General features: G+C 37.7%; 1 protein-coding gene across 2 annotated transcripts in view; it reads left to right on the forward strand.

Annotated features, from left to right (window-relative positions):
- Positions 1 to 26,609, forward strand: part of PARP8 (poly(ADP-ribose) polymerase family member 8) — a 187,803-nt gene that overhangs the window by 155,492 nt on the left and 5,702 nt on the right. The window contains exons 15-22 of one of the 2 annotated variants that reach the window (XM_081320533.1): positions 8,118 to 8,210; positions 14,561 to 14,686; positions 17,029 to 17,094; positions 20,852 to 20,919; positions 21,645 to 21,693; positions 23,943 to 24,055; positions 24,251 to 24,323; positions 25,317 to 25,386. In XM_081320533.1, coding sequence (XP_081176659.1) covers positions 8,118 to 8,210; positions 14,561 to 14,686; positions 17,029 to 17,094; positions 20,852 to 20,919; positions 21,645 to 21,693; positions 23,943 to 24,055; positions 24,251 to 24,323; positions 25,317 to 25,386 — 658 coding nt within the window. The remainder of the gene's footprint in view (positions 1 to 8,117; positions 8,211 to 14,560; positions 14,687 to 17,028; positions 17,095 to 20,851; positions 20,920 to 21,644; positions 21,694 to 23,942; positions 24,056 to 24,250; positions 24,324 to 25,316; positions 25,387 to 26,609) is intronic. The other variant, XM_081320534.1, reaches the window with a different exon arrangement.

Here is a 26,609-nt window from a genome sequence, read left to right on the forward strand (position 1 = left end):
GAGAACCAATCTTATTTTTATTTGGTCCCACGGCTCTCTTTTCTCAAGATGCGTGACTTGCTTTTTTAAACTGTGTAATACAAAAGCATGCAGCTTCACTGATCCTTTGCACAGTCTTTCATGGGATGAAATATAATACATACAAAGAGAAGACTAATGTAAAGCGTTTCAGAGCTGAGTGAACTCTCTTTTGCTTCAGTTTCCTACTTCCCAAATATGTATCTGGGCTGTGTTCTGTTTTGCTTAAACTGTCCCCATTCCTAAGGGTTCTTTGAAGGCCAAAGAGAAGGTAAATTTCAGTGTTCATGCTTTTATGCACTCAGGTTGTTTTATGGTGTTTTCGGCATAATGATAGTATAGATTGGAACTGTAGCTTTCTTATAGGATTCATATGTGCCTTACCCTTCTGTATCACAGCAATTTGTCCAGACAGACATAGGGTATAATTTTCATTTTGTTTGATTTGGCTTTCTGCTTTTATTTAAAGGGTACTAAGATGCACAGCATCACTCTGGGATCTGTTTAACTTTGTCTGAATCTCCTAGAAGGAAGAACTTTCGAAATTCTAGACTATCGTAAATATTATATTTCTTGCCTGCCTTTAAAAATATACATATATAAATCCAAAGCACAGTGCTTTAGTGATGCAGTTTTCAGACTGAGAGATAAATTATTATCTCCTAAATAAGGCATGCTGAATTGTAACTTCCATTGTCTCTGGGTATGGTTGATCTGTAAAGGGTCCACCGAGTAAGTCAAATTCCTTTCTGACAGCCTGTCCCAGGAAAAGACAAAATAAAAGTAGCTCAAATATTGTTTCATTAACAGAATCCTTACATAAACATTTCTATCCAACTAAGAAAAACTGAAAAGGAAAAATAACTCAGAAGAGACATTCTAGTTTGGTAGTAGAGCAAGCAAAATGAATTACTTTTTATACAAACTATTGCATTATTTAGTTATGGACATATCTTGTGGTATAGTATATGTAATGTTTACCATGCAAATACTCTTATATACATATATATGTCTGTGTCGCCCATCTCTGCCACTTTCTCTTCAACCTTTGGTCATTCACTGGCATAAATGCCTGAAATAAGATTTCAAGTTTGTTCACCTGAATGTACTTAGAAAATTCCTTACAATCAGGAACTTTCATTATTAGGATTTCCAATTGCAGAAAGATTTCTAACCAAATTCAGCTGAACACATGTCAAAACTCTCTTCAAGCATTCATATTTTATCCTTAAATGTCACCAGGGAGAATTGAGATGCTTCATATTTTTCACATCTTTACAACAAATGTGTTAAAAATGCAGTACCTGAGAGATGCAGAACATCAAACCAATGTGCTCCTCCTACCAGTGACCTATTTACAGCCACACAAATGAAGGGGGCTGAATATTATAATTGCTATTGCTTTCCTTTTCCATACTGAATATTTGGAGTTGTTAAGTCAACATTTTTTATCCTTAAACACCCTCTCTAAATCGCCTCTCCAAAAGGGGTTGGGGGAGGCAAAAATGTAATTCTTGATGATATTATAGCAATCTATTTACAACCCCCAGCTAGAGTTTGATTCCACAGTGCAGGCTCCAGTTTGCTCACCTTTGAGAGCAATAATATCAGCCATCACTAAAAATATACCTTCCCTGCTTCATCGTGTGAAATTGTAGTCCTGTATTTTAACTATTTTCCTGGTCACCAAAAATAATAAGGACTTTAAGGCAGGTAAAACTGCGTACTGAGGAAGGTACAGAGTAGTGGAAAAGAAACCTGCTTTCTGCCTTGGCAAGATAGGTAGCAAATAAACTTAATAAATAATCAAACATGGCTGTTTCGGTAGTGTTCTGTTCCAGCCTACGACCTGCCCTGTTGGAATGTCAGGGACAACCCCTTTTTATATTCAGTAGGCTGGAACTAATCCAACCAAATTTATTTGCAAAAGCTAAACAAAAAAGTTCAAACAAAAGTTAAACAAATACAGACCAAGACTTTATCAGAAGCTCTTCAAATGGTTGCCTTCAGCAACCAGCATCTCCCACACATTCCCCTTTTAAACAGCAGTCTGAAGGCGTGGCTTCTCATTGCCTTCTCCCGAGTTGCCTCATTGCTTTCCTTTGCTCAGTTCTGCTAGATTGCCTCCTGCTCCTAGCGTCCCTGAACAGAGCCAGCTGTGCACAGCTCCAATATGCTCTTCCAAAGAGAGCTGTGAGTCTAGAAGGACCCCCAAGTTGCGGGCCCTATCTACGGGGGGTAATAGCTCACCCCCCCATGGCCAATGATGGAATAATCGGAATTTCCCGGGATGCCGGCACGAACAGCCACTCAGTCTTGTCAGGGTTGAGTCGAAGCCTGTTCCTCCCCATCCAGACCCGGACCGCCTCCAGGCAATGGGACATCACGTTGAGGGCATCACTGGGGTGGTTTGGGGTCGAAATAAAAAGCTGGGTATCATCAGCATATTGGTGATACCCAACTCCAAAACCACGAATGATCTCACCCAGCAGCTTCATATAGATGTTGAACAGGAGAGGCGAGAGAACCGATCCCTGAGGAACTCCACAAATGAGAGGTCTCAGGGTCGATCTCTGCCCCCCTGCCAACACCGACTGCGAACGTCCCAGAAGGTAAGAGGAGAAAAATAGACCAGAGAACCATATTTGTGTAGTGTTCAAGGCATCAGACTAAAAAAATGGGAGACTGTGAGTATCTTTCTTAGGTAAATCAAACTTGTATTATTTTGTCCAACTATGTGGTAGTCCACATAGGAGCATAAGAATTTGGTTAATGAAAAAATAATTTGGAGTAGTGGCTTGTGTACACACAGTATCTGTCTTAAAGGAAAGTCTCCATAGGTTAAGTATGTCCCACAGGCTGCAGGCTAATTGCAGGTGGTATTGTCCTATGAGAACCAGTTCTGCCTATCTAGCAAGGCAGCTATCTATAACTGTTCTTTAGTATGTTGTGCAAAATTGGTCCTAGAATTGGGAATAGGATCTTCAGTTTGCAAATAATATGTTCTACATCTCATTGTAACCTTTCCCTAAAATGTTGTGAATCTCAGTGCCTGGATTCATTTCCCTATTAAGCAGACAGTTCTCTAGATGACAACTTCAAGACTGAGTCACTGAAGGTGAAAAGATGGCCAACTGACGACATGCAGAGGGAAGGATCTCTGAAGGGATTTTCCCTGGACTGTAGCTTTTTCAACCAACAGAAGGAACCAGCATTCCTTCAGTTTATATGAGTCTCCTGGGTTAGAAAGAGTCCTAGAATGATCCCACAAGATCTTCCGATATAGAAAAGGTCTGCAAGTAGCTTCAGGAGCTGTGCTTTGAAGCAGCCTATATGCTGAAAGCTGCGGGGCGGGGATGTAATCAGTTCATTGTTAAAGTATCAGCCATTTTGGAATTTATTTTTCAAATGGACAATAAGTTGTGCCTTTCATTTCTTAATCATTTTTAAGGACTATTAATCTTTATTAAGCTAAAAGAAGCTCTCTTTAGTCACAGTCTGTTATTCCTTTTTGAAGATCCGCACCATTTGGGGGATTTCTTCATTGTTAAACAACAAGGAAGAAGGCTGATGAATGCAAGTTAAATAAGAAAATGTGGAGTATCTTTTTAAAAAATGATGGAGAAATATACGGGCAGAAAGTTGTAATTCTAGTTTATTATTTTTAGTAATTTGTAGCTTGGTTTGCTTTGCTGCGGGTGGCTAAAACGTTCTGATTTTTATGATTCCTGATTGGCCAGCAATTCTTAAGTGACTTACAAAAAAGCTATTCTTTGACTAAAGAGGGAATTAAGAAGATGGAGGAGCAAATTATTAGAGATGTATTTGAAAAATCTTTAAAGAAAATCCATCAGTTCATAGATCAGGTATGCTCCAACGATCTTAAAAACTACTCAAACTCCTTCAGAAATGCAGATGTGCGTAGAAAGTTACCAAACCACTGAGGCAATTTCACAAGTTGCAGAGGACTCAATTGCAATTTTGGAATATAAACCTGACACCAATTGTTATTATAATGGTTTAAATATAAACCTCCCAACACAATTGAAAAAAGAGCTCCAAGCAAATCTGCAACTTTTAAAGAACAAGTTTGGATTTTTTTTCCTCATGGACATTAACAAAGTTGAGAAATCCTTGAGAAAAAAAGCTTATAACTACTTGACAAACATTCCAGAGAAGAAAAAGATGGAAGGAGAAGACAGAAAACAAGCTGAAGGAGTGGCTTAGACTTAATGAGTCAATGGGAATTAGGATAGATTTTTATTGGTCTGATATTTGTAATTGAAAGTCTTGATCTAAAGCAGACATGTCAAACACAAGGCCCGGGGGCCAGATCCGGCCCGCGGAGTGGTTTCATGTGGCCCGCGAAGCCATCCTGGAAACAGTGAGGGAACAGCCCCCACTGCCTTGACCCAGAGACCCTCCTTCTGCCAGAGACCCTCAGATCTGTCCCACTCCTGCCCAGGCCCCCATAGGCACCCTTGATGCGAACGATGTAGAGCTGGCCATGCTCACCCAGTAGGCCATACGCACTTTAGCCACGCCCACCCAGTAGACCACGCCCACACTGGCCATGCCCACTCGGCCCCCTGAGGTCAACTGCAATGCTGATGCGGCCCTCAATGAAATTGAGTTTGACACCCCTGATCTAAAGTTTTAAAATGTATTTTTTTTCTTTTATATATAATGCTTAAGTAATTCCTAAAGTTTGCAAAATATTATTGAAAGTGTATTTGAAAGTATCTATGTTAAGAGAAAGTTAAAGAAAAACATGTATTAGCTTAAAGAAAAGTTTAGAGATTTAAAAAGGCTGTATACAACAAGAAAAAAATTATTTTATGAGGGGGTAACTTGGAGGGAGTGTTGTACATTTAATGAGTTAATTGGAGTTGAAATTTTATGGGCCTGAAAGTCACCTTTAAAGTATGTTAAGAAGTTAAAAAAGATGTATTATAACGTTTTATGTTAAAAAGTTTTTTTTTAAAAAAAGTGTTTTAAAATGGATGGAAAAAAAGTATTTTTCCCTTTAAGGTTAAAGAATATAATCTTAATATAAATATAAATATAAATGATAATAGTTTATAAATATTATTAAATACAAATAGAAATACATATTATTTCCACACCAGGGAAGGTAAAGCAGAAATGGTTAAATTGATTGTTTTATTCAAAGAAGAGAATATATTTATTTATGTTTTTTATTTGGATATCACTTCTGGATTTTGTGCTTCTGATGAAAAAATGAAAATTTTACTCTGATTTTGCTGATTAGATAGATTTGTTGTTATAGAAGTGGCTAGTTGTATACTAATGCAGAGTTCTCCAACATTTACGGCTTTGCAGACCGGTGGGGGAAAGGGGGATGGTTCACACAAGTAGCCAGCAAGCACACGCAACTCCATTTGCAACTCCATTTTCATGGCCCAGTTGCAAACCTCTTATAGCCCACAGGTTGGGGACCTCTGTACTAATGTGTAAAAGTAAAAAGTTGAGGCTGTAATCTTGTTATTTTGTACTAACATAACTAAAATGCTAAAAAGAGTTGGAAGTCAACACTTTTTTCTTTGTTCCCTTACACCTCATATCTCTTTTTCCTTCTCTTAATTTCCTGTATTTTATACATCGATAAAACAATAAAAGTCACGAGATAAAAAAACTGAGCCACTGAGGTGCATCAGTCAAACTTTCCTAAAATGTGCCCCAAAGACAGCCAGTGAAGTTAATATAGATTATTTCATTTGGTCTAGACTGCCATGGTACAGTGAATTAGATGGTGTTAGGCTTCATCTGCTGCCTAATTCAATGTAACATAGCAGATGAGATATATCAAATGAGCAATGCTGTATTGGACTTGAAAGATAATGGATCTTCTAAAACCATCACTGCAAAAATATTTCAAGACTTGAAATATTTTCAAGTGATCATATAATCACTGGGACTGCAAGTAGAGGAAGAGGAGGAGGATAATGTTTTAAACAAAATTGGAAAAGTTATTGATGCAAGTACATGCCCAGTGAAGCATTTATTTTAAGAAAAAAAGCAAATTCATTTTGTATTTTTTGTATTTCTGATGGTGCTAAACACAATCTGTTGTTTAGCTTCATTTCTTTACAAAAAATGACTCAAAGAGCAAAGTAAGATTAATTTCACTGGTTATCTTTGTAACGTGAAAAACAGAAAACATCGTGATGATAGACTATTCAGTAGTTCACTGTAAGTTATAGTCCTTTTTAAAAAAATGGCAGATAAATGATATCAGTAGCAGTAATCCATCCTGAGCTCAGCAGGATTATCTATGTCCCTGTTTTACTTTGCAGATAAAGCAAAGTGCAAGAACGAAATACTTATTTTGTGTGTGTGTGTTTGTGTGTGTGTGTGTGTGTGTGTGTGTAAGATTCTTAAAATGGCATCTTTTTGAAAATCACACAGGCTTACCTGAAATTCATTTTGATTTGAAAAATATTGGTACAGATGATGGGCAATGCTCTTCCAGTATCACAAGGAACGTCTTCCAACTCAAAATGGGAGGACTATCTGTTACTGACAGTACTTTCATATGCAAACTGTAGAATTGTGTCCTGCTTAGACTTTATTTTATTGGATACTAGCAGTCTTTCTTGCTGTGATCATGTCTTTTTGACTAGTTTTATGCAGCAACAACAATGAAAGTTGTAGATGTAGTCTACATTTATTCTAAACTTCAGCTGAAGGTGGTCTTTGCTGACAATGGGAACCCTGACCAGGTTCTGCATTTCCCAATGTTTCTGATGCCAAGAATATATTGCTCAAAAAAGTATTTGTGCCTGTTGGAGTCTTATATATTCACAGTGGTCTTCATTTCAGCATGAGCTTGGAAGCAAATAATCTGAGAAGTAGTAACTTCATTTATTTATAAGATTACACTTCCATTTCTTTTGTCATTAGTCTTTACTAATGAGTCAAAGAAGATAGACGTGTGTGTTTAATCTTTCCCATAATTATTTGCCATCCTAATCACAGTTTTCTTCTCCCCATAATTATGGCAGAAAAATGAGATCTCCCCAATAATTATGGGGAGAAGGAAACTGTGGTTAGGATGGCAAATATCTAAAACAGAGAGCCTGCACTATATATTTAGGGTTCCTAGACATTAATTTAAATGTTACCAGAAGCACCAACTGAAATAATAAACTGCTTACTCAGTCTTCCATCCTCTAGGTTTTAGAAAACATCAATGAGATCCCAAGAAAGCAAGGTATGGGTAAGGCCATCTGATGCAAGCCTTTATCCCTTACTCACATGAATGAAATAAAGAGGGAGAAGCACAAAGAGAGACAGAGATTTAGTTTATTAATACTCTACTGAGATCTGCCTTACAATTTTGCAAACATTTTTGCAAGCCTATTTGAAAAAACGGCTTTGAATTTTATATATCTTATTCTCAAAAGTTTTCTTGAAAGTCTTTTTGAGTTTACCTTGTTGCTGATGTAGGAGTAGGGATAGTATTCCTAGTAGTTGCAGAGGGAAGAATTACACATTTTCCCAACATTTTGGGGCTGCCTTGACTGTCCATATTTCCCATTTCTAACAGCCTCACTGGAAGACATACCCTCATGATTTCTTCTCTTGGGATTGGATTGAAATAGAGAGAACCAGGGAACTTGCCGACCACTGCAAAGATGATTATCCAATAAGCGATGGGACATTCAGAAACAGCTCTTAGCTATCTAATCGGCAAATAAATGCCAAAATACAAGAATAACACCAAACTTTTATTCACCTTTGAAATATATGATGAAAGCTAATTTTCTTGAATGAAACTGAATGAGAATTCATAGGCAAAAAAAACCACCCTGAATACTTTTTCACATGAAATTAACACACACACACACACACACACACACACACACACACACACACACACACACACAAGGCAATTCTACACACGTACAATATATCAGTCCCTTGGGTGGAATTACATCTCCCAGAGTCCCAACTAGACTTTGGACAAGTCACGTACGGTAGATGTTCTAGGAACTGTACTCTCTGCGTGTGTAGAATGTTAGGTTGATAAAAATGGTTAAATATAAGAATAACCATTTTCTTCCCTTTGCTTTTAGCCAACAGTCTGTGAACGGGAACTGTGTGTATTTGCTTTCCAAACGCTAGGCGTGATGAATGAAGCCGCAGATGAAATTGCAACAGGGGCTCAGGTAAAATTCAGATAATTTATTTGTACAAAAATGAATTGCTTTTATGTAGCAAATTTAGTTGTTTATTTTTGTATATCATTTTGCTTCATTTTATTGTCTCTTGATTAGTAGAAAATATTCATTGTACTTTGGTTTTATAAGATAGTGGATTTTATGATGTAGTGGATGAAAATTAGAGTAAAGCAACTTTTCATGTTTTTATTATGGAACTGTATTTTGTCAATATTAGGTAATCCGTATTAGAGTCATGATTACAGGTTGTAAGTTGTGATGATCATAAAGCAGGTCATCAAGTAATTGGACCCTATTTTACAATCCGATTTTGTGAATGTTGTTAAGCAATCACCATAGTTGTTAATTGAACCCATTGTCTGTAATGGGGCATTTTGCTGAAAAACAGAAGTAAATGCCAGTTTTCTGCAAAAATGGCATAAATCACGGTCATGTGACCAAGGGATGCTGCCAATGGTTGTAAATGTGGAGCAGTTGTTGAGTGCATTATAGGGAAGTCCTGGCTATCAGGACTTTGGAACGGGGTTGAAAGTACCTTTTGCAGGGGCCTTTGTCTGATGTAACTTTGACTGGTTGTAATACAACATACAAATACATTAGGACTGTGCAGCAATTCAACCTCCAAAAGATGCCTCAAAGGGCATATAGCAATGAACATAGCACTTGCCTGCACTGCCTTAAAGTAGCTGTGCTTTTCCTGAACTGCTGAATGATCCTGGGAAATGACCCAGCTACTATAAGGTGTCACAACCAGGCTTTCCGTTCATATTCCTGCTGCTCGGCAAAGCGTTTTCTGGAGATCAAAATACTGCACACTTTTAGTATGTCGGAACTATGTTCCAAAACTGTCCCATACAAGTTTCCTTTTACAACACCACACAGAAACTTCTTCATTCCTCCCTGTGCTAGTTCTGCCATATCTTTATTCTCCAAAATCAATTGTGTCAAGGAATCAAAAGTATATAGATAGGTAGCCTTCAGATAAATAAGTTTTACGACAACCTTAACCTATGCTGATAGCAGGAATGAGTAGTCAGTTTCTTTCTGGGGCTGCTTTACCATAAGCCCCACCAATGGGAATTAGACCCTGGCAAGGGCTACAGTTCCACTCCGCTACCTTCTAGCAATGATATTATGGCTAGGCAGATACTTGTGTATCCTTACCTTGTGGGTAGGAGGAGCAATTAATGCAATATTCATTCATGCCAAGTGTGAGAAAAGGAGAGAAGGGAAGACAGCCTAAATATATTTTGCTCTCTGATGTTTCTTTCTCACTGCACTTTTTGAAAGAATCCTCTTTTTTATTTCCCTCCAGAGGACTGAATATAAAGATTTCAGAACTAACCTTGGTATGAGTCAGAGCCCATCTGGGGCTGTAGGAGGAATCAGAGGGTTGCATTAATCAAATCCCTTTTTTAATATTCTCCCTGAATGAATCATTTTAAATCAAATAAGTGTTTATCGGAAAGATGGAAGGGCTGTTCATTTCATAGCACTCCATTAAGTAAAAATATGTTTACTTCTTCAAGTGTTTGAATAGTTGTTGAATGGTCCTTTTAAGTATTTCTGTGCTACAGTAAATATCATGATGAAGTCAAATAATTTTTAAATATAATCTTGGTTCATAGATTGTTGCTAGTTTTCTTAATTATTTCAGAAATAAATAACTTTCAATTGCACTCTGAAATATTCAAAGTTGTTTGTTCAGCATTTTATCATAGACTCCAGCAAGAGGGACTATTAATAATAATGGGAATACTTTTACATTGTTCTTTTAAAAGACAGTGTGAATATCAGAAACATGGCTATAGTCTGAAAATTTGTAAAGTAAATCAGATGCTTTTTCAGTGGAATGTTGTTGTTTTTTCCAATCCATTATCAAATGATGCATTAGGTGTTCTTCTCATAGGCAGTTGACAGATGTGAAGCTGAAGGTCAGGCACTAGTTTGTTTCATGAAATGAAATCAAATGAATAACAAAACACCAGAAAATTGTCAATCAGGCAAAACAAAGGCAGCCTACTACTAATAAGGGGTTAGAAACCAGGAGAGCAGCCAATACTTTTGAAGATCAGGAGTTTGGAGAACAGAAACAAAGACGTGGATTTCTACTGCACTGTTCTTCACAGGACTAATCCAGTTCTATCAGGCTCCTTATGTCCAATCATCATGGGGAAAATCCATGTGTTTCTGGGTCATGCTTTTTCTGGAAGTGGTTTGTTCAGAACTAGAAATGATTAGTATTCTTGTTACATTCTGGCCCCCATTTTGAACACACAATATATTTAGAACTGCTCAGTTAACTTGCACTAAAAGAAATTAGAAAAGCTCAAACCAACTCCTAAACCCCCAATCCAGTTCACCCACTCTACAGTATAGGAAAAGTGTCATATCACAATATCTGGCATGTGGTTTGTTGCTTCAACCCTTTTCAAGTAAAGACTAACACTGCAACCTTGCTTAGAGCTTTTACCCGCATCCCAGGTAATGTGGTTTCATCCTCTTCATCCTTTGGTGATCCAACAATGGTTTGCCATTGTCTTTTGAAAACCCATCTGAATGCTTGGGAGAAAAGTCATAACTTATTTTAAACTCTATGTACTGTAGCTCTTAAATCTTAATTAGTATTATCATTTTTTTAATGAAAAGGGAAGGCATAAGAACAAGCCTCCCCTTATGAAAATATCAAAGCCTCCCCTTATAAAAATGTCAAAAAAGCAATCTTCAGTGGATAACTATGAGAACTTATATGTACTAATGTCATCTTTTCATCAGGAAAGACCTATGTCTTTTTTATGAGCTTCAGATTTCCTCGCTAAGCAATGTATGACAAAAAGCAAAGTTGAAAGAGAATAATATTAGGAAAAATGCACCCTTTTTATCTCTAAAACCCAAAGGTTGAAATTGCCTAATTAATTTTAGAGTTTTCTGTGTTTCTGTGGGACTAAAAACCCTATTTTACCCTTTAACACTGTTCCCCACCAAAGCCTGCTAAGAACAAAAGGGGGGAAATCCCTTGTTTAAAACACTTTGAGGGACACATGTAGAAAGCAGGGGAGAAGATAAAAAGCCCGGCTGTCACAGATTACCCATTCTTGCCCAGGCTATCTGGAAACCACCCAACTGAAGATGGTTGATTAGTTAATTTTGTTAATACCTGCATCATAGAAACAGCTAGCATCACTGCTTTCTGGAAATCATTCATTCCATCAATAAGCATGCATCTGGGAGGCCAGTATCCTCTACCATTTTCACATGAAAATATTTGTTGAATGTATAATGGTGCATATCAGATAAAATCTAAACCTACATGACGATGTGAGCCTTTCTTCTCTTAGCCTTTACGAAGCTGAAGGACTTATCTGTTTCTCTAAAAGCACAGCAGCCAGAGAGAGAATTAAAACAGTCTTTACATAAAATACCAGGTTGTGAGGATAGATAGTTCTTGTCTCCAATCAGTATTATTATTTATCAGCCCAGTCAGAATGCCCTGGGTAAAGAATGATGGCATCTGAATAAGAGGAAAGAGATGGATCATTTAGTCATTTGTTTCATCTCATTGCTCAGTCTCTTACCCTGAACAATTGTATGATTGGGCTTTGCAAGATGCGTTGGCAGCTGACCTGGTATAGCAAATTAATTTCTTATGGCTGTAGTTTATCCACTAAATAAATTCCATTAATATGTACAGCAACATTTATTATAATGAAAGGGAAAAGACAGATTCATCTTTTCTCTCCTTTATTTCTGTTGGCTTTAGAAATATTACAAAAAAAAAGATGAGAATAAAATTGGCAAATCAAAAATAAAACATAAATTATATGCTGATGGTATTGTTTGTAAGAGTTAACCATCCAAATATTCTTTAGAATCAATAATGGAGCATATACAGAAATATGGATTGATATTGGGACATCGACAAAAACAAGGGATAAATTGTAACATGGAGTTAACTGACGAAGAAAAACAACATCTGCAGAAAATAACAAGATTCACTATCTTTGTTAAACAATTAAATACCTGGGAAATTATTTAACAAAATATAGTGATAACTAATTCAAGAAAAAATATTAACAGACTTGGAAAAATATAATGGCAGATATTTTAAGACAGAAGTTAAAACTAGAAAGAATACGATTAGTGAAAATGAATATTTTTTCAAAGATCAAGTTCCAGATGATTTCAGTAAAAATTGAAAAAAAGATGTTAAATGAATGGCAAGGACAACTAACTTTATTTGATGAAACTGAAGACTAAGGATTAAATTTAAGGTTTTGCAAGATGTGAAAGTACAAGGTGAACTAGCTGTATCACACATTTCAAATTATATTATTAAGCCAGTTTAATTTGGAATACATATTGGATTGGATTGAATTGCTAAAAAGCTAGTTTACCATTGTTGAAGGAGCATGCAGGATGCAAAATAATTTTGGTGGGATATAAACAAAAGTGTTTAATATATAAGAGATGACTTCATCATAAATAATATAGCAAAAGTATGTGATAAAAGTAAAAGATTAAGTCCAATTTATGGCCCCTTGCTTAAATGCTGTAGAATTTGATCAGTGAAGTGATAATAATTTGTATACAGAGCAAGATTGAAGCTAAGGTGAAATATTTAAAGACAGTTTCTGTAGGACATTCAGAAATGGCTCATTGGTTTCAGTATCTTCAAATAAGTAGTGTAGTTTTAAAAAAATCACAGAAACAAGGTGAAATGCTCAGGAAGTTGGCTAAATTTGAAAAACATGTAACACAAAATTCTAAGCATCTGTTGTGACTTATTTTAAGTTGTTTTGAAATATGATTCAGAAACTGATCAAATCAAAGACTAAATTATTAAATTGATGCAGAATGATTAAATTGATGCAGAATGTAAACAGGGCAATTGATATGCAACAGTGGGAATACCAATGGAAAATAAATACCAAATTCACAGTGATATTACAATCAGAAGAAAACTGGCACAAACTGTTTTGATTTGGCATATTAATCCTTCGGTGATTCCAAAAATAAATAACTCATATTAAAAAATGCAATTATTTTTTCACACATGTGACTACTTGTAGTAGACGGGAACTGCTATAGAGAACATCCAATATTAGCCCCTCTCCTATCATACCTCCTTGTATGAGAGAATGCTAAGCAAGTGCTCCCTGGTCATCTCAATAGGATGGGCAAAATACACTGGGAAAGGTGGCCCCCAAGATTTCAGGGCTCCAGCCACAGGGGACTTAGCAACTAGCAAGCAGCATCTTGAATTGCACTTGGAAACGTACTACTAATCTGTACAGCTCATGCAGCAGAGGTTTAACCTAGTAGTACTATAACTGACCTCTGAGTGCACATGCATTGCATTCCAAACCAGCTGAAATTTGCAGATAATCTTCAAAGGCAACCTCATGTAGTCTGAGATTGCAAATGTATTAGCATCTGTTAAGATTAAAAAAAATAGAAATTTTTGTTAAGGTCTGGAACAATGACTTTATGAGAAGTTTTTTTAAAAAAAATCTGCATTATAAAAAGCATATCTCTTTCACTTATACCTATTAATTTTATCCTAATTAATTTTTCACACATTATGGATTTCATGAAGTTTCCCTCCATTTTGACTGGAGAAAAATATTTTAGTCATCTACATATTTCCTATGCTTGACTATGGGAGAACTGAACATTTTTCTCAATCTCACTTCAGTTCTGGGTATTGAGCTGGAATATTTCTGGTGGACTCAGTCAGTCCATTACTGGGCTCCAAATCCTGCCTCAGATCAGGTGGCCTTTCAACATTCACAGAGACTTTGTATCCAATGCCATTCTCTGAGTCACAATTTCATAAATAGAGGCTCCCATACTTTTAACCATATACATGTGGACTCCACCAAAACTTGTCATATGCGTACATGGAAGGAAGGAAAACCTGTTAGTATACACCTTGTACGTTTATGGAATGAATAATCTGAATCCTTGAATGAATGTTCTGAACCATGTCTTTAATAATTTAAAGAAGTAAATATGGTGCTCCCAGAAGATAATTTGCTCAAATAAAGGAGCCAAAGCAAATTCTACAAAATCAGATACTGTCCTGTTGCCCCTGTACATCATTTGACACTCCTATTAAATTACTGTCAAAGTGGGGACATTGCAGCACAATGGAGAACAGACTCAGAGCTTCTTTCTTATATAAATTCTTTCAGTCTTGTTGGTACAATTGTATCTGAAATCCTGTTAAATCTTAACAAGGTTCTGGTCCAGATCTGTTGGGGATCATGTATGAATTTATTTGGGAGGAGGGGAAAGTCTTTTTTTTTTAACTTTCTTTTGCCTTTTCTTTTTTCTAGGTTGTAGACTTACTAGTATCTATGTGCCGTTCTGCATTAGAATCCCCAAGAAAAGTTGTCATTTTTGAGCCATATCCTTCAGTAGTAGATCCTAATGACTCTCAGATGCTAGCCTTTAATCCCAGGGTATGTATCATTTGCATTTGGAGGGGAAGGTTGTCAATATGGGTGTTATGATTCAGTGTCAGCCTGTGGGTTCGGCAGTTGGGTCGGACGATTCAGAGGAGGAGGAGGAGGAGGGGTTTGGAGAGCCTGCAGAGGACAGTTCTGAGGCTTCGCAGAGCTCTCAGCCAGGCCCCTCCCATCTGGTTACTACTCAGACCCAGCTGTGTGAGCCTGACAGTGTGGATGAAGATGACCCTGTCCAAGGATGCCCGACGCAGGAGGCAGTCAATCAGGAGTAAACAGAGGAAGGCAATGGGGCAGATAGAAGCCACGCCTTGAACTGTTTAAAAGGGGAATGTGTGGGAGGGCTGGTTGCTGAAGGCAACCATTTGAGCAGCTTCTGTTTTAGTGGTTCGTATTTTGTTTTGCTCAGTATTGCTCTGTTTTAGATCTGTTTTGTGTAAATAAATTTGGTGGGTGTACTTCCAGCCTGTTGCCTTTTGCAAAGGGGTTGTCCCTGGCTTTTATGCAGGGCCGGTAGTAGGCTGGAACAGAACAATGGGCAAAAAACACTGCTTCCTTCCTTTTCCACATTCTTGGAAGATGACTGAGATCAAGGCTCAGATAAAAATATGTACTGTGTGGTTACTTATAATAGCATAACTCCTTATGAAAACCAGTAGATTTAGGTGGTATCAATTTATTAATCAAATTACATAAACATTTGGTTCACACATTGTGGCAAAGCTATAAAGTGGTTTGTTGCTTAAACTAGATATTTTCTGATTCGTATTAAGCCATAGTTTACAGAACTGGGTTCATACAATACAGTAAACCAAAACCAAGCCAACCACACATTATGGCTTGCTTCATTCTTACATCTACTCTTTAAAATATCAAGCAAAAGCATAGCATCTTTCTAACTAAAATTTCAGAGCAAAAATGTGCCTTATGTCTGAGATTTGGTTGTTTTCAAACATATGCCTATGGTAATCTAGTTCTGAATAACTACAATAATTAATTACTGAAATAATTACCTTAAGATACAGTTGGATACAGGAAAAAATGACTTTATATATACTCACATTCATTTTTATTTCTAAAAACAAACGTGTTATTAGTTGCCACTCGTTTTAGTTCTCAACTGCTTTTTTCAGTCTGGTTTTAGATGTTTCACCCTAGGATTTCCATCAGTCCAAGTTCACAATACCAATTGTTAGGGATAGTGTGAGATTCAGTTCAAAACATCTGAATATTATCTGTTTGGGAGAGGAAGATAATTTCCAGATGTTTTGGACAACAACAATTGGTTGATAGGCACACTGTGTGGATAACAATTTCAGCTAGGTTTTTGATATACAATCTGTAATGGATTTTAAAGCATTAGAAAGTAGCAGTATCTACGCATGTGGTTTCAAACTGTATCTTACTGTTGTGACTCAGGGCCAGCCTGTGGGTCCGACAGCCGGGTCCGATGTATCGGAGGACTCAGATGTGGGGGAGGAGGGAAACGAACCGGCTGATGATGATTTGGAGGCTTTGCAGAGTCCTCAGCCGGGGACCTCTTCTCAGCTGTGTGAGCCCGAGAGTGCGGAGGATGATGACCCACAGCTGGCCCTGTTCAAGGACGCCCGACGCAGGAGGCAGACGAGCAGGGACAAACAAAGAAAGACTATGGGACTCCTCGGGAGGAGGCACAGGGAGACCACGCCCTGAGCTCTCTATAAAAGAAGTGTTTGGGGAGGGGCTGGTTGCTGAAAGCAACTTTTCCGCTTGAGAAGACAAGCTCTTGTGTTTTTGTTAACTGCGTAATTAAATCTTGGCAGAAGCCTTTTAGCCTTGGACGCTTTCCAGACTCTTCTCTTAATTAGGGGTTGCGAGAAGAGGGCTGGTTCAGAACACTTACTGTTTGTAGGGAGAGCAAGGGTGGGGAAATGTATCATCATTTGTCTTTGTGTAAATGACGCAATTGATGTTCTTGTTTCAGATATCATGACAACAGTTGACACGAGTATGTCAGTTGCATCATTTGCATGATGATGTCATGTGTACAACATTTTGATATAATTAGGGCTTGTAATGATGTAGGGATTGTAAATTTCATATTCTGTATAAAATTATAGGAAATGGTTATGATAGCTATAATAACAGTGAAATCCTTTCACAAGATATATTCAAGCAGGAAGTTTTGATAGCCGTCTGCTATGGATTTCTTTATTTGAATGCCTGCATACAGCAGAGTCTTGGATTCAGGAACTAAATCGATCTTTCCAATTCTATGATTATATGAGATACATCTGAAAGTTAATATACTTTTAAAACATACAATGCTGAAAAGTAATCTTTCATTTCTTTCACCATAGAAGAAGAATTATGACCGGGTCATGAAAGCACTGGATAGCATTACTTCCATAAGAGAAATGACGCAGGTAGACAAATTAAATAAATAAATGAATTGTTGTGCTCTAAATTGTTATTATATGATACATGTGTTATGAGTTTTAGTACTGTGTGGTACCATTGCTGTTTTCTTAGATCCATGTAAGGAAAGCCTATCAAAATAATCTTAGTGTAGATAACAAGTTGCAAGATAAAATCAATGAACCAGAACATTGACAGATCAAGCTTGAATGTTGACATTGATATCATATGCCATTACAAGGAACTTTTCATTCAGTCCTAGGGGCAGGACTGCCTGCAAGTAAATAGATTGTTTCAATATCCTAGAAATACAGCACTGAACTGTAGCCCCTTGCTGCATTTTTGTGTGTTTATTTCTTTATTCATGTGCATTCTTAGGAACAAGCCAAGCAAATTGCCGAGGGAAAAATACAGATTTGTGACAATCTGCTGCAATGACACTGATGGTTTTGCAAGCAAAAGCTTGTTCGCTTAAGTGAAACAGGAGAGCATTTGGAGATGGAAGAGGGTTCTATTGTGACTGTGCTGAAAGTTCTGCCGAAGCTAAATTTGATGTGTCTCTTCAGATTGGAGAGTCAAAATGATGTACTAAAATGTGGTGACATTCACTCAAGGTTTAAAATTGGGTCACAGTACTTATCTGTGAATGTGCAGATTTATCGGCCCTTCTTGCCATGGTAAACCCCAATTCCCTAAAAATGCACCCTTCTGAATACAGTAGCTTATATCTCAGGAGCTGCAAGGAGATGGACAATATTTTGAAAATTAGGAAGAGGCACGTTCTTTGAACAGAATATATGAGTTGGAACAAGAAGAAAGAAGTGTCGATATTACAGAAGCTATGCAGAAAATTGTTCTTCTCAGTGTGATAGAAATTTCTCTCACTGTTTCCTCATCCCCCAGTTTACCCTTTTCAGGGACACTCTAGTCTAAATAGCATTTTAGAGGATTTTGAGATAGCATTATAGAAAGATGTATAGAACCTACCATATTTCGTTCGTCCTTGTGTTTTGGCACCAGTTTTTAAGAAGTCTATATTAGATGCCTGGAAAGCATTCCAAATAAAATTGCTCTGAATAATCTCCATAGTGCACCAATTTATCTTAAAGTTAGTTCGTGGTTTTAGTTCATGAGCAACATCAGGTATCTCTTTCTAGTTTCAGCACAGATAGGACAAAGAGATAATCAACTTTTGATCTTAAACTAACCAAGGGTTTTCATCATCTGAGGATATTTTGTCAGATTTTAACTGAGGAATAAGGATACTACTTTGCAAACAAGCAAGGATCAAAAAAGCTACATTAACCATTGCTTACGCAAACAGTTATTCTTCTCAGTTTGTATCTAACAAGTCTTTTTACTACAAAATAGAAAGCAAAAAGCTCTGATCTCATGGCCACCTAGGACAGACATGTCAAACACAAGGCTCGGGGGCCGGATGCGGCCCGCGAAGTGGTTTCATGTGGCCCGCGAAGCCATCCTGGAAACAGTGAGGGAACGGCCCCCACTGCCTTGGCCCTCGCCCAGAGACCCTCCTCCTGCCAGAGACCCTCAGATCTGTCCCACTCCTGCCCAGGCCCCCATAGGCACCCTTGATGCGAACGATGTAGAGCTGGCCACGCCCACCCAGTAGGCCATATGCACTCTAGCCATGCCCACCCAGTAGGCCACGCCCACCCTGGCCATACCCACCCGGCCCCCTGAGGGCAACCGCAATGCTGATGCGGCCCTCAATGAAATTGAGCTTGACACCCCTGACCTAGGAGGAAGAGCAGACTTGAGGACATGCAACGTTGTGTTCATGAAAACATTATAAGGCAGTGGTCCTCAACCTTTGTGGCTTTGTGACCCATTGGGGGAAAGAGGGGAACCGGGCTGCACAAGTGTTGGGCTGGCACTCATGCATGTGCATGCAGCTCCACTCATGCAAGAAAGAAGACTTTGGGGTACGCATTCTTTCAGGCTTGTCCACGCAAAAAGGGACAGAGGGTCTGAAGCAGCATGAGATCACTCCCCAAAAGTCTTTTGGCCATTTGCAAAAGCTTTTGGCACAGAGAAGAAAAGCCTTTGGTGTGTGGTCTCGTGTTCCTCCAGACTCACCAAGGCTGCCCAGTGCTCTAAAAGTGGATCAGGTGTTTTGTGCAAGCAGCCTTGGTGAGTCAGCCAAGTTGAGCAGGGCACACCCATCCCACTCAGCCTATACTCTCACCACTCCGTTTTTGGAGCATTGGGAGCAGGCGGCTTGGTGGAGGAGAGAGGAGAACGGCTGCATGAGCAATGGACCGGCATACATGCATGTGCGTGCAGCTCTACTGACACAAGATAAAAGAGAAGCCTTTGGGGTATCACTGAGTGAATCACTATGATGGGCTTCTCAAGGAAGGTTTCCAATAATTATTACATTCAATAATGTAATTTTTAAAATGAAGTAATATTTCACTAACTGTTGTGGGTAAGTGTGAATTATATTTATAAGAAGCACAGTGAAGATCAAATTTTAATTCAAAAGGTAGTGAAGATATGTATTAGTGCTGTTCCGCTCCTAATAGGAAATGTAGAAAGGATGGATGGATGGATGGATGGATGGATGGATGGATGGATGGATGGATGGACAGATGGACAAGTGGACAAACAGAGACAGATGAATATGGGATTACTTCAGGGGAATTAGTGAGCTGCCAAAATTCTACATAGAATTTTGTAAGTAGAATACTACTTATAAAATAGAATGTCAAAACCTTACATAGGCAAACTACATACAGATTTAGAGATTAATTTCTTTTACAAAATCTATACTGATTTAGAAATGGAATGACTGAGAAAAAAAAAGATGGCCAGAAGTCCCCAACCTTTTTAGTTTGGCGGCCTGGCCAGGGGAGTGGGCATATGAGGGACAGGCGCTCAAACAAAGTTTACTCGCACAAGTGGAGGGCAGTTGTGCTCATGCAGGTGGAGGTTGTGCTTGCCTGAGCAGAGGGCACTAGCACACAAAGATCCACTTGTGCAAGCCGCAGGTACTTGCGATCATGCGAGCGGAGGCCCCTTAAGCAGAAGGCGCTTGTGCTTGTGCGTGAAGCTCCACTCATGCGAGTGGAGGGTGCTAGCACATGAAGCTCCATTCTGATAAATGAAACTTCATGCATGAGCACAAATGAAGCTTTGTGTATGAGTGCAAAGTGTAGTGGACCGCAGTCCAGGAGTTGGGGACCCCTGGCTTAGGGGAGCACTGGAAAATAAGGATAGCATAAGCAGTTTCAAGGAAATTTCTTAAAAAACCTACAGAGAACTAGCCACACTGTGTGGCAAATATCTTTTAAGAGATAATTGGGAAAGAATCCCAGAAACTAGTGATAGGATGCAGTTTTATAAGAATACATGTTACTATTGCTAATTTTAAACTATAGTTCATCCAAAGCCTATCAATCACAAAAAATTCAGTTGAATCAGACCTACTTAGCATTTGAGTGGGAAATTACCAGAAAATCCCTAAGAAGCCAGAAGAAATCCATGAAGGTGACAGTGGCAATCCATTCTTTTTGTTGTTATTGTTGTTACCAAAGAAACTACATAAATATGCCCATGGGGTCACTAGAAACTAAGCTTGACCCAAAGGAGACTTTACTTAAAGTGATAGCTTTTTCTTTAGGTGACTTGCTAAACTGATCCACAGTTTCTTGGATTAGTAGAATTACCACAATCAACACTAGCTTGTATCTAGTTCCAGCATATCTCTTAATTGATAATTATACTGTTATTATTTCATAGGCACCTTATTTAGAAATAAAGAAGCAGATGGACAAACAAGACTCACTTGCGCATCCTCTACTACAGTGGTAAGGCTCTTACATAGATTTATATGCTGTTTAATTCAAAGAATTTTGAAATATTATGATAAGCCCCTAGTTATCTTATATCTTGTTAACGTGATGTGCAATTTCCTTAAAATGAAGAAGAAAGACCCAAATTTGTTCTTCCTATGTAAGATAGTAAGTAACAGCCCAGTGCATTATGGCATTATCTAGTGTAATAGGGAAATCATGTACAACTTCTAAAAACTCATTTAACATTCTTGCCTGCATGAGGGACTGGGGCATTAAATGGTCACGTGGGCGTTGTAACACAAAATAAAGTTTCAGAATTCATAACATTATATCTTGGAGGGGGATGGGCAAAAAGGATCAAATTTACACTGAGCTAATTGAAGATGGTTTGTGCTCTTCCTTTGTAAATATTGATTAAAAAAATAAAATGACATAGATTCCTTGAATTCAACAGAGTACAGAGTATATTTTCTTTTGAACTGAAAGATTGATTCCTTGAATTCAACAGGATACATTTTATTTTGTGACTTACTAGTTTTGGTAAACTGTCCATTTTTACTTGATTGATACAAATAATCAGGCTTACCATGGGAGACAAAATATACCTTGCAATAGTTGAGCTTCTCTATATAATATGCAAGGAAAATGGAATAAAGATTCCCAACCGTACTTCTTTGGCATTCAGGGCTAGCTTGAAAAACTGTGATTTATTTTGTTTCCCATAATCTCTATTTCAGGGTTATTTCCAGTAATAGATCACATATTGTGAAGCTACCTGTGAACAGGGTAAGTTTAATGTTAAGAGCAAGTTGGATTTTGGAAGAAAATGAGTTTCAGTTTATCAACCAGTAGATTTTGCTTTTTTGTGCCTTTACCTTTGAAAAATTGCAACTATTCAGTGGTGGTTATGTTCATAAGCTGGAGGTAATGGGTGTATATGGAGATCATCACGCTGTGAAAGATCATCAAAATTAGGATAGTATTCTTTTTCAAAGGAAGCAGAGTGCAATAATGACAAATTTCTCTACAAACAATTATAAGGATTTACATTCTTAACTTTTTCTGTGTTTTAGTTCTGCTGGATTATCTAACATATGATTGGCCAGTCTTTAATTATATATAAAATAATATTGGCTGAATATATAGATCAAGGGTGTCAAACTGCCAGCCCACAGGCCGGATGCGTCACAAGGAGACCACGCCCACCCCATTGCCGGCAATGGAGAAAATGTTCTGATACGTTGCGCAATGTCACATGACATCGCGAGTTTGACATGTCTGATATAGATGATAACAGATTTTAAGAATGAACTGTTTGGCATAGGAAATCCTTTAAGTCTAGAAAAACATGCCTTATCATCCCAACCCGAATGAGTTTTGCCATTACAGTCTTCTATGTCACATCCTCAGATCTTCCAGAAAAATCTTGCTTTTACAAAGGTACTAACACTGGAAAAAGTTCTAATAGCCAAATAGAAATATCCAAAGTTATTTCTAGAAAACAATGAGAAAAGTTTAGAAAACTATGGAATACTTGATAAGTTCCAAGGAAGTCCTTTATGTACCTTATCAGCCATAATCATTTTATTATTTGTCAACAATCTTTCAGTATGATTTACAACACAGGATATATCCAGATGGTACAAAGTAATAAAACCAGTATAAAGTATACATTGTAAACTAAGACCAAAAAAAGCATAATTATTGACCATCAATGAAACTGTGACTATTAATTTTTCTCAATGTTGAAGCATTTATTTCCCCCAATATGCATCTAAACTACAATAGTATTAGTGCTGATTTATTTCTGGAGAGACATTATTCCAGAGAAAAGGAGATAGCAACAGGAAAGTCTCTTCTCTGGTGGATTCCTCAAAAACATCCTTAAATTTTAGGTCAACCAGTTGGATTCATTGTTCTTTAAGCTTGTGGTTTTCTTGTGGATGTTTTGTCACCAGATTCTGTACCGTTATTCATTCATGCATGCATACATGCATTCTCTACTTTTGGAACAATCAGGTTAGAATGATCACATATAGGAAAAAAACTTTCTCTGATTTTTAATTGCAGTCTTTTTTTTTTGAAACATTAGCATCTCTTATTGGTTTGAAAACAATTTCCATTTTTAATCCCATACTTAAAATATGCATTTTAATAGTACAGTATGTACTGTATAAATTTGATCCTTTGGAGGAAACAATATCTGTACAGAGTAAGAGTTCAGTCTAGATAAATGTGTGGACTGGAAAGGATTAACTACTTTTTCAAGATCAATTTCAGATTGTGTAGTTTTCAAAAATAATTTTTACAGAGTTTGGCCTTGGCATATCAAAGTCTGTGGCTAATGGCAAAGTCTGTAGCTATCATAGATTTAGAGTTGGAAGGAGCTACTTAAGCAAAAGGGATGCAGTGGCTCAGTGGGTTAGGATGCTGAGCTTGTCGATCAGAAGGTCGGCAGTTTGGCGGGTCGAATCCCGACTGCCGTGTAACAGAGTGAGCACCTGTCACTCGTCCCAGCTTCTGCCAACCTAGCAGTTCAAAAGCACGTAAAAATGCAAGTAGAAAAATAGGGACCACTACTGTGGGAAGGTAACAGTGTTCCGTGTGCCTTTGGCGTCTAGTCATGCCGGCCACATGACCACGGAGACGTCCTCGGACAAGCGCTGGCTGTTCGGCTTTGAAACAGAGATGAGCACCGGCCCCTAGAGTTGGAAACAACTAGCACGCATGTGCGGGGGAACCTTTACCTTACTTAAGCAAAGCCTCCTTGTCTCAGTGTAGGATTCAAATTAAATGTTCAAGAGAGATGCCTTTTTTGAACATGCTTAGGGAAAGGGAGTTTATAACCTGTTTCTCTGTGATTGGTTCCAATGTCAAAGTTTTTCTAAAAACTGAAATGCAATCTGCCTACCTTTGATCTAAATCCATTATTCTGCATCCTGAACCACAGAAGAACGGGAAAAATAACAAATTCATGAGAATGTCAAACTGTTATAGATATAATATTCTCCTCTTCTGCTTTTGTTCTTGTACAGCAATTGAAATTTATGCACACCCCACACCAGTTTCTTCTGCTCAGCAGCCCACCAGCCAAAGAGTCCAATTTCAGAGCTGCTAAAACTCTTTATGGAAGTACCTTTGCATTTCAGTAAGTATTAAAAAATAGAAATAAAGATATCACTGAATCCTTGTCTCACCAAATAACAGAGATAGCAATACATACACATTCTAATTTCATTGGTAGTGCTTTTTGATTATACTTGCTTTCCTTACTTTATTTTATTTATTTTTATTTTTTTTATTTTTATTTATTTTTGATTTCTGCTTGTCTTTTGTATTTAAGTGGATCGCACATTGAAAACTGGCACTCGATCCTGAGGAATGGCTTAGTGGTTGCTTCCAATACAAGGCTGCAGGTAAAGAAGTGAGAAGTAGCAGAGAAATGTGAATATTATTTTGAAAGCCATAGAGGCCTAGCCTGTCAAGCTCCAGGAAAATCTGGAAATCCAGGCAGTTCAAATGGGTTTAAAGATTTATTGTAAACTTAAGCTCTCTACAAGAATCTGAACTATTAGTGTAGATAAGAGTAGAAGGAATTCAAGTTGAGCTGGACTTAGATCTCTTGTGAACACAACGAGACTCATGACTGATGACACATTTGATCCCTCCTTTGTGCTCAGCCTGATCATCTCCTACATACTCTACAATTTCATAGAATATCATAGAATGAAAAGATGACTATCAAGTTGGCTTAATCATCACTGTTATTATTACCTGGAATCCTTGAATTTGCTTATACTACAAGGAGCTGAATTTGCTTATACTACGAGGAGCAGAACTTGCCAGGAACCAAAATGATACCCTTTTCACCCTCTTGAGTTTTGTTATGGATTAGAGAACCATCTGGAAAAATTACAGAAGATGAAGTAAAAATTGCCTCCCCGTTCCTCTATTATTTATTTATTATTTCTTCAGTATTTTATAGGCAATTCAGTGTAATCAACTAAAAGCACAGAGTCACTAAAACATAAAAACTTAACATGTCAGCATAATAATCCTAAAGTAAAAACATGTTCAACAAGTAACATATAGAGTAGCCATCATTTCCAGCAATTTGTGCTATAAAAGTTGAGGAGATAAAGAGTCTTTGTGTGTGTGTGTGTGTGTGTGTGTGTGTGTGTGCGTGTGCATGTGTGTGTGAGAGAGAAAAACAACTCATCATGCTTGCTTTCTGATAAATGGAGGCTTTGTGATTGGCTGTAGCCACCACAGCAAGCCTTTTGTAAATTCAAATATATCCACTAGCCAAAACTGGCTTAGATTAGCATAAGAAAAACATTCCAAGTTTATCTTTGATAAAATGCCACAAATGAAGAATTTACTAGTTTTTTGTTTATTTCAACTTTCAGCTCCATGGTGCAATGTTTGGAAGTGGTATTTACCTTAGTCCATTGTCAAGCATATCTTTTGGTTACTCAGGTGATGTATATTAATCCCTTTGTCCATGTGGGGGGATACCAAAGAGAGTGGAAAAATAAATAATAGTCACCCCTAGGAAAGATGGGAGGCATATAAATTTAGTAAATAAAAATAAATTTAAAAAGCGTCTACAGTTCTAAATTTTATCTGTTGAATAAGGCCAGCTTTATTCTACATATGCAACATGATAGACTTCAGAAGGAAAACATCCATAGGGAAGAAGAAAGATGGTCAAGTAGCTCAGTGTCTCTCAGCTTCAGCAACTTTAAATGTGGACTTCAATTCCCAGAATTTAGCATATTGCTGGCTGGAGAATTCTGGAAGTTGATGTCTACTCATCTTAAAGTTGCTGAGATTGAGAAAAACTAAAGTAGTTGAATTCCAAAGTGGAATACAGAAACTACTTTTTGTTGAGTCGGAGGTACCTTGTACTGAAATAAATACACTAGGTAAAATATAAACTGATATAAGGCTGTTCTTTATTAATCTAACAGGAGTCTGAAGCTAACAGAAGGCAGTAGCTAAACTCTCAGTTTTGATGAACCATGTCATTTATCTACTTGCACCATTTGTTATTCTGCTCTATATCCCCATGAGCTGCTTGGATAAATTAAGATCAAGATTCCTCAAGGGATCTGCTCATACCAGTTTTACTTCCTTACTAATTACATTTAACCTTCCAGATCTAACTAAGAAATATCAAATTGCTTTCTACTCTCCCAAGAATGTCAATAGAAATGAAGTATTTTTGACATTCCCAATGTTTGCTGGACTACAATTCCCAGCATCCCTCATTATGGACCATTTTAGCTAGAAACTGTAGTTCTCAACTGTAATTCCCGAGAACCCTGACACATCTGCCACAAAAGACAAGATACAGAAATATCCCCCTCTCTAAAAATTATATATTTAGCTCCAACAGAAGATCCAGCCAGGTGCCAAATCTTGGGGGGGAGGGGTGCTGGGCTTTCTGATGCAGTGGGCAGTAATAGTATTTGTCCTTTAAGGCCTAGGTAGTAAATTTCATCCAGGTTCCAACAAAAAATATTAGCTAGGCTAACATTGTATGGTATTTTGCAGTTTATACATAAACTTAAGATTGGCTCAGCTGATGTGAAACCCAGTTTTGACTGGTTTTTAACCTGAGCTTAGCATGCAACTTCCCATTATTTATGAGAAACAGAAGTGGGTTTTAGAATGCTGTATGATTGGGTCATCATTGT

This window comes from Vipera berus (genome assembly GCF_964194415.1).
Source record: "Vipera berus genome assembly, chromosome: 2".
Classification (NCBI taxonomy): domain Eukaryota; kingdom Metazoa; phylum Chordata; class Lepidosauria; order Squamata; family Viperidae; genus Vipera; species Vipera berus.